Below are 9,168 nucleotides of genomic sequence, written 5' to 3' on the forward strand. Positions count from 1 at the left end.
TTTAAGGTGAGAGGGAGGAGGTTTAAAGGGGATCAAAGGGGTAAATTTTTCACACAAAGAATAGTGGGTATCTGAAATGAGCTGCCAGAGGAGGTGGTGGAGGCAGGAACAGTAGCAACATTTAAGACGCATCTGGACAGGTACTTGAATGAGCAAGGTATAGAGGGATATGGAATTAATGCAGGCAGGTGGGTTTAGTATAGATAGGTATTATGATCGGCATGGGCGCGGTGGGCCAAAGGGCCTGTTTCTCTGCTGTACAACTCTATGACTCAATGACTTTACCCTGTCCAACACATTCATAATTTTGGAGACCTCTATTCGGTCTCCTCTGAGTCTGCTCTTTTCTAAAAAAAAAAGCCCCAACCTATTCAATCTTTCTTGATCATTGTAATCTCTCAGTTCTGGTAGCATCCTTGTAAATCTTGCTTCCACTTTCTCCAGTGTTTGTTTTTATAACATGGAGACTAGAACTGTGCGATGCTCTAAGTGCAGCCTGACCAAGGTTCTATAAAAGTTTAATATAACTTTACTACTTTTGAATTCTGTGCCCCTAGAAATAAATCCAAGTACATTCTTAGCATTTTAAATTGCTTTGCCCACTGAGATGCTGCTTTTAATGATTTGTTCACCTGTATACCTAGATCTCTTTGCTCATCTACCTCACTCAAGTTTCTTATTTTCTAAAGTATAGGTGATGTTTTGTTTTTCCTGCCAAAGAGCATCACCTCATACTATCTATGTTAAAGTTAATTTGCCACTTAACTGCCCAGTCTTCAAGTTTACAATCAGTTTCTAGATCCATACAAAAGAATCCAAACTGGGTTTAAAGAAACATTATCAATATTTTTGAAGAGGCTATATCCAATAAGATGGGTGGAAAGGTATGTTGCTTAATATTTTAATGTTGTATGTGTTCAATTACCAGCCTATGAAACATAGATCATAAAGAGTGCAGTTATTACTTTTCACCAAAGCAAAAATGACAGTATTAATGCAGGGTAATTTCCCCACCTGACTGTAGAGTACAATGATGTGAGACCTGTTCAGAAGACTGTCTCACGTGATGTGACTTTACTTGGAGTATAACTTCAGTGTCCTGCAACTCAGATTTTAAAAGTTCTGCATCAATTGGGCACTTTATAAGCTGAAGTAGAGTTTTCTTTGATGGTTTAAAAGTTTGGAGGATCCCATCCATGCTGTCAAAACATTCAATATTTACTGGTGGGTAGCATGCATGCATGCACAGAGCTCTATCCTGGTGCGCAGAATTCCCAGGGGTAACCCGGATGTTGCCAGCTGTGAATTGTACTCTGAGAGTGCATTTAAACTATAACTCCAGAATGATGCAGAGTTTGACTCCTTTCTCCAGTGAGTTTCACTCTGTTTTGCTCTAGAGTCAGATCATTGCAGCACTCATGCACATAAAAGCTACTTACCTCAGAAAGGTGGTACAGAGCAGGTAGAAGATTTTTGAAATCAATTTGAGCTGATTGGAAAAGGGTGCGTGACAGAACTTGTGTCAAGGAATGTTCCTGAAAATCATACATTTCATAGCATTCTGTTTAAATATTAAGTGCTGTATTTCTTTTCAACAGGGTTATGCCATTTATTTCTTGTTTATTTACTCTCAGTATGTGATCTGTTAAACTTGGCCAAATTATACTCATAAATGCCCGTGGGTTGACATTGGAGTAACTAGTCCTAATTCCCATGCAGTTCCCAAGAGTTTCCTCGAGCTAGAAACTAAGTAATTTCTTAATTCTAGCACTGTTGACATTGACTGAAATTATTTAACTGTAAATGGCCACAAAAAATAGATGCTGCTACTCTAACGTAGAAGAGAACTGTTCATTGTAATTCGTTCCGTCAACTTCAGTTATTCATTCCTTTTTGTTTGATGCTCACGTTTTTATTTTTGAGAATTGTTTTAAGACAATTTGTTAAAGATGATTCACGTTCACGATTCCCTGAAGTGCTTTGACCATTGCAATGGGGCTCTCCATTTTTTTCGGGTTTTGTCTCAATATTGAACTGTAACGATACTCTCATTGGCCATAACGGAGAATGGAAGTTCACACAATTTAGGTAAGATATGTAACAACTATCCCCTTCGCACATACAGTGACTGGAATCACCGTGTGGGCTTTGTGATCTATTTCATTTTTTTGTCTATCATAAAATCAGATCTAACCACTATAGATTGATGATTCAGTCATGCCTATGAGCTAACACAACGCAAATGTTGCCCAAATAATTCACCTCAATGTCCCAGACGTGTTTACAATATAGGTTATGCATATTTTCACTTTTATCTGTGAATGTCTTTACCACAATGACACTACCGAATCTCTTTTTGAAGTGGAGGTTGGAGTCACCGTGCGAATATTCGAACAATTCCCAATAACCTCTTAATATCGTATCTTCTTTTTGTGGTACAAAATTTCCTTCCAAAACTGAAATATAAGTTTCCGATAAATCTGACAAGAGTGCAGAGCAAGGCCTGTCAAGGTGTCGATGTTTCCCATGTCATTTCTTGCAGTGTCCTGTCAAGTGCATTATGCTTGCACTTCGTCCTTGAGTCATTTTTCTCTCACACCAGCACCTTTTGTCTCTAAATAAAACATTTCCACAATAAGCAGATCTAATTCCTACACGTTTATGATATAACAAGGGCCGCGGACTGGCACTGTGCGGATAATCCTCAGGCAGTGTCACTGTATTGGTTTTGTAAAGGGTCACCTAAACATTTGGTGGCTGAAAGCATTCCTTCCACAATCACAATATCTGAAGCCCATACATTTATGATGCACCAGAAGCTGGGGGTTGCCAGTGTGTAGATATTTCCCACATAATTCCCTGCAGTTTCCTCGACGTGTAGTATGCTAGAATGAAGTGCCTCCTCATTGTTTGACTGAACTATTATGTGCTTAACATTTACATAACAAAAGTGCCACTCGACTTCCCCGATTAATGCAGCTGAAGGGCTCTTGTGGTCCAGTAATAAACATTGTTGAAATAATTTATTTGGAGCCCTGGTTACTCGTGGGAGAATGGCCATTGCGAGTTAGCTGATTGGACAGTCAATGTTGTTGTCATGATGGTTTCATAAACACCAAGTACTATGTTTTTTCTCTATTGTGTCTTGTATACAAAAGGTCTGCTGTCTGCCAGGGTGATCAGTGGACCAAGAGACCCTCTCTCCATATACTGTATGCTCACTGTCAGTTAAATGAACTGCTCCTTGTTCTCCTGTATTGTTCAGCAGTCCCTTAAACATTCTGTCACAGAGAGCGAGAGGAAAACTCTCAACGTTGTACCTCAGAATTCATTCTGTTCGTTCTGTGTGGCGCCGTCCACCAGTCCATCATTTTACCATAGCTCTCTGCAGCACTCGTTCAATTAATCGATAAATCGGCCTGTTTTATTTTTGCAACCGATATCATTTAAACAAATCGCTGACCCAACAATCTTAAAATGTACTAATTATAACGGAGATTTCTTGGTGCCAAAGTCGGTACAATGATAGGCTAGCTAATCTGGCAGTGTGGCGTTTGAGAAATGTGACTTTTCTTTGCAAGCTAACGGGTTGCAGTTTTTCTGGTGCATGCTTCGAAAATAAAAGTTAGTCAGCCATTCCGCGTTTCTTATTTAAATAAAATGCCTCGGGAGTGTGTATAGCAAGAGACTCCGTCTTAAAATCTATAGGACAATAAAATAATTCATAATATTAAAAACTAACTAGTTATTGAGGTCAAGTGAGACGTGGCACATTTTACTAGTCTGTGGTTTTGTTTAAAGACTGACAGCCTCTGTTATCAAGAAGATAATGGTTTCTCCACTGTACTTCACTGTCCCAGTTTCAGGCTTGCGCTGCCTTTTGCCACTCTCAGGTTGAAGCAATTTTATACAGCGGTAACTTCGTTTGCTATGCTGTTTGGCTGGTGATTTATTTTAGGCAGATGCTATTGACAGCCGCTTGTAAACCAGTCCCCATTTATCCTGTCGGTTAATTATCACTCCAGTTGCTGGACCCAGTGCTAATGCTTTCATTCCTTGCTGGGGAAATGTCGGGTGTGTCTCGCACAACAAAATGTCTTTTTTCAGTGGAAATTGGGAATGTTAAATCTACTTAAACTAACGTAAACAGCCATTACTCCAACTATGTACACAGTAGAAACTAAAAGCGTCTGGACAGTAGTTAGCAAACAACGATTTCACTTCAGGTCAATAGGTCATCTTTTAAAGCATAATATATTTACAAGACCAATAAGTTTGTCAAAATCACAGATAGTTAACGACAGTCATCTGTGGTTCTAATTTATAACCGTATCTTTGCTCGTATTGAGATTTGCATAATGGGAAGACTGTCAAACTCGATATTTACAATTATTCGCGTCTAAGCGGATAAAAAGTTATCAACTTAAATGTGCTCGTAACGTCAAAATGGATGACTACTTGCAAAAGATTAAAAGTAAATTCAATAATATAATAAATTCACCTCGGTCTGTAGGAGAACTAAGAAAAGTTGCTTCCGGGAAGGAAGACTTCAAAGTACAAGTGAAGAGGTGTGCAAACAGCTACTTACAGTGGTTACAAATGTAAGCATACAGGTTTCTCTTTATGTAAAATCTGCATAATAGGGTTGCGGTCGTTAAACAAATCCGTCAACCAAAGTAAGTTTATTTGTGGGCACAGTTAAACTTTTGACTGGGCTTCCAACCGCAACATTGAAGAATAAAATAAACAGCACGAGAAAAGATAAATAAACTTGTTCTGCGAGCCTGATGTGGCGCGACTTACTTGAGAAGGCACGGGCAATCCCCCAGAGGACTGAGCCTGCTTTGTGTTAAATGTTTAAAGATTTCAAACGACGGAGTTTATTCCTACTGCAAACATTTCTATTTACAAGGTCAAGTATACCAGTACTCGACGGGTGCTTAAGAGTGTAATTATTTATCTAAGGGCGTTTGAGTGAAGATCAGGAGCCCTGGCAGGAGCCCAGGCTGAATGCCCTCAGAAAGTCACTCAAAATAGAAGATGTTACAATAGGTTCACCGACTTGTTTTTCTTTTTTGTAGTGGTTTTACATCTTTAGCCTTTCTCCTCGCTGCCGCAGAACTATAATAAAAGTACAAACCTCTAGGATGTATTCGGGTCAAACAACTGGATTGGCTGCATTCCATAACACAAGTTTGTGGTAAAATGTAACTTCTAACAATTCTCCTGTACTGTTAGGCATTACACTAAAGAATACTTGACACTCAGCATCTCATCAGGAAATATGGGAAAAGAACGCTGTTTTTCACAGCAACTTGCTCCTAGTCGCAACATAATTACAAGAAAATAAAGTATGTTTTTTCAAACCTTTTTGTACATTCGGTGTACAATGAGCATGTCAGTCAGTGTGCTGCTTGGTCAGCCAGCAACAACTGTGATGCGTTTCCCCTTGTACCAACATATTAAAAATAAAACTGATTTCTCCAATGAATAGGAATTTAGAGCTTTCACTTGCTAAAAAGTACGAAGGCAAACGGAAACCCGATTAATCGAAAGTCAAAGCTCGACCCTGCTGTCAGCTGTGAAAACAGCAAATGTGATGGCGCTGGAGGTTTGGAAAACTTAGTATCATAGACGCTCACGGACACATTATCAAACATCGCGAAACAGCTTCGTAATATTACCAGTGAATCGCCAGCGTTTTCACTTTCACTCAACTCTGAATAGACACGCACAGTCTTGCGAAGTTGTTTTTAAACTAGATGACTCTTTATGGCTTCTATGAAAATACAATGTTAATGGCAGCATTACAAAGTTATTTTAAAAGAACAATTTTTATCAAGGCCAATTTTTTATATCTCTCCATTTCCAAAAATACATATTTAAAGATAACCTTTTCAAATCTATATGTTTCATCTTAAGACTGTTCAATTGGGATGGTCGTGCATTCATTATAAATCAATTTCCCTTTAGAATAAGTATTGAAATTCTGTATCTTCGCTGGTAAAAGTATCATTGCATTCTTTCACAGCTCGATGCAAAACCAGAGCCATGTGGTTAAGTCTATATTTCAATAAATTATTCCCCAAATGTATACATTTGTAACTTTATACACAAACACACAACGACTGGTTAAAAAACACCAGTCATATAAAATTTATACTAGTTGCACCAGAGATTAATTCCACATCTTTGATACAACCAAAAAACAAACAAATCTTACCAGAATTAAATTTATATAAAGGTCTATTAAATTGTCTTTTTATATTGAAGATGGCAGTGCAGAGCTTCTTTTTTGAAGAAGGATAAAAGTTGTATTGTTCATTTATAACCGGGCGACTCGTACGAGTAGTAAAATGGATGCCATCAAAGTCAAAACATTAGGCACCGGGACACTGGAGGATCCTCTGGCGCTTGAAGCGTACTTTAGTGTGTCTCTATTCTCATCATCATAACTGATAACGTTGTCTCTCGGATCTTCTTCATAGTCCCAGTATTCATCCGGCTCCATGTCCGAGCCGCTGCTGCCAGAGCTATGCTCAGGTCCAAAGAAGCACAATCTGGCCATGTTGTCCTTGATCGCCTCGCAGATGGGTCGGTCGGCTCCGTCGCAGACGCATTCCTTAAGGAGCAAGGCTTTAGGGATGACCAGCATGCTCTCGATCACCTCCCGGCATCGATCCGTGCATTTGATGCCGTTGAAAAGTTTGCCGCAGTTCTGGAGATAGCGGTGCATGGCGTTGTTGCACTGTGGCTCGGTCTCGCACTGCAGGCGGGCTTCGGTGCAGCCCATCACCCCGTCCCGGTTGCGGGTCCTCGGCAAGCAAGGCTCGATGGCACGCTTGGTTCTTTTGCACAGCTCGTCTTCGACACAATCGCAGTTCTCCAGCATGGGCCCGTTCTGCGTGTGGTTGAGGTGGACGAGAGCCGAGAGGCAATGGCTGGGACACCGCCTGGTTTCCAGGTTTAAAACGGACTTGCAAGCCGCCATGTACTGCTCGTACGCAAAGTTGCAATCGGGCTCGACCTGGCATTGCACGATGGCTTGCCAGCAGATCCGCCGAGCCAGCACGCCAGAATTGCTCAAAAGGAACAGTAAACAGACGAGAAGGTGGCCCCCAGCTCGGATCAAGCCAGAGAGACTCGCCATCGTTTTGGTATCTGAAAGTTTCGGAGTTTGCTAATTTTTTGCATAAGGGATGGCTGGTGTCACGCATCCATGCAGAAGTCCTGGGCGATGCAGCGAAGAATTTCTTTCTCACTGCAGAGCGAGGAAGCCTCTGTGCTTCTCGCCTGCCTTTCCGTCAACATTCTGCATGCAATGCTTCCCAGAGTTTGGCCACGGTTCTTTTTACAGGAAAAACTTCCCTCCTCCCAACACACAAAAAAAACTCCAACGTGCTCTAATTACCTCGGCAGCGCCTCATTATCTATTCAACAAACTGCAAACAAATAGCAAGCAGCCCCTCCACATCCTGGTCACTTGGTGCTCCTTTCCCCGCCCACGCGGCTTATATCGCTGGAAATGATTGGCTCACAGCTTCCACCTCCCGCCCTATAATTGGCTCACAGCTCCCACTCCCGCCCTATGATTGGCTCACACTTCCCAGTCTTGCCCTATGATTGGCTCACAGCTCCCACTCCTGCCCTATGATTGGCTCACACTTACCAGTCCTGCCCTATGATTGGCTCACACTTCCCAGTCTTGCCCTATGATTGGCTCACAGCTCCCACTCCCGCCCTATGATTGGCTCACAAATCCCTCTCCTGCACAGGGAAGCAGTTGCAAGGTGGAGAATGTGATTGATGGTCATTCAAACCAACCAGATTTTCGGGGCCCGGGCAGCTTCCTCCAGTGTCCGCATTCTTTTGTAATTTGCCGCCTTGTTGGCTGGATCGGGCTCGAGTGTGAAGTTCTGCTTCATTCACCCCCTCCTGGCCCGGGTTGTGCTTTAACTCTGCTTGAAGTTTACCGGACAGTAGCGAGTGGAAGGATAGCCCACAGCAACTTCCACACGGCGACTATCTGAGCCGCGCATGAAACCACCTTGTCCACCTCTTCAGAGATGTGCCCGTTATCTTGCCGGAATTCCGGCTGAATCTCCTCCATCAAACTAAACAAAGGCACAAATTCAAAAGTATTTTTGTTGTTGCAAATGAGTCCCCCAAAAACCTACATTTGCTTTTTAACCTTTTCAATAACACAAGTTATGCGGATGTTCACTCAATTCGCTTAAAACAAGTTAAGAACTTTTTGTTTTTTATTTGACGTATTTAAACTTTCTAATGTTGACTGTTACGAAAATGAAATCTAATTTGTATTAAAAACCAGTTTTATGAGAAGCTTGAGTAAACTTTATTCGTTTTTGTTTTGTTCATTATTTGCTTGAAAATTGAGAATTCCTTTTCTCATTTCACTTCCCTTCTCTTTCTCTCGTTCTTCCCTTCCTTTTCTATCTCATTCATAAATAACTACAATCTCTCACTTATGGCCAATTCTCAAGTCGGCATTTATTCATTGTTATTATCTTTCTGATTGACAATCCAAGTTGCTCTCCGATTGGTCCCCGAACTTCAGGTAGGTTAACTTCCCTGGAAATTGCCGTCTTTGGTGCCTTTTAAAGGATCTTAATTCACAAATCTGGTACAACTTGTGTAGCTTTGTTTGTACCTTGTGTTTGGGCAAGAAAGGGAATTAAAAACAAAACACGCTTAAGAACTTGAGCGACGCATTTGCGTTCGACCTGAGTTCTTTTCAGAACGAGACTGTAGCTAACAGGTTATTTTCTCAAGGTGAGAACTGGCATCTGCCAATGCATAAAATCAGAAAAAAATCTAAAATAAATTGAAAGTAATGTAAAATATGTCTGCTGCAATTGTAAAATGGACACACGAGGTACGAGGTTTTGCTTTAAAATGAATGCTGTAGCGCCGTACGGTTCCTGACAATGAGACGTGTTTGAAGATGCTAAACAAAATACCGGTACCTGTAATAACTACATCTATTGATAAGCAGAATTGCAGAACATGATGTGGATAATTGGTGCGTCTTTTTCACACTTACTCTATATTTCATAATAAACATTAACGCTCGCAAAGCAAATTAACAACCGTAGAAACATAATCATTCATTATGTTACCATAATACACGACAATCCGTAATTAATA

General features: G+C 40.9%; 1 protein-coding gene across 1 annotated transcript; it reads right to left on the reverse strand.

Annotated features, from left to right (window-relative positions):
* Positions 1-4,319: 4,319 nt before the first annotated feature.
* On the reverse strand, positions 4,320-7,492 carry LOC137368708 (growth arrest-specific protein 1-like). Its single transcript, XM_068028878.1, has one exon. It carries the CDS (start codon positions 7,148-7,150, stop codon positions 6,326-6,328), a length of 825 nt encoding a protein of 274 aa, XP_067884979.1. The 5' UTR covers positions 7,151-7,492; the 3' UTR covers positions 4,320-6,325.
* Between the last annotated feature and the right edge of the window lie 1,676 nt (positions 7,493-9,168).

The sequence above is a fragment of the Heterodontus francisci genome, chromosome 4, assembly GCF_036365525.1.
Source record: "Heterodontus francisci isolate sHetFra1 chromosome 4, sHetFra1.hap1, whole genome shotgun sequence".
NCBI classification, from domain to species: domain Eukaryota; kingdom Metazoa; phylum Chordata; class Chondrichthyes; order Heterodontiformes; family Heterodontidae; genus Heterodontus; species Heterodontus francisci.

Coding starts and splice junctions, on each gene's coding strand:
- LOC137368708 (XM_068028878.1), bottom strand. CDS start 7,150: ATGGCGAGTCTCTCTGGCTTGATCCGAGCTGGGGGCCACCTTCTCGTC.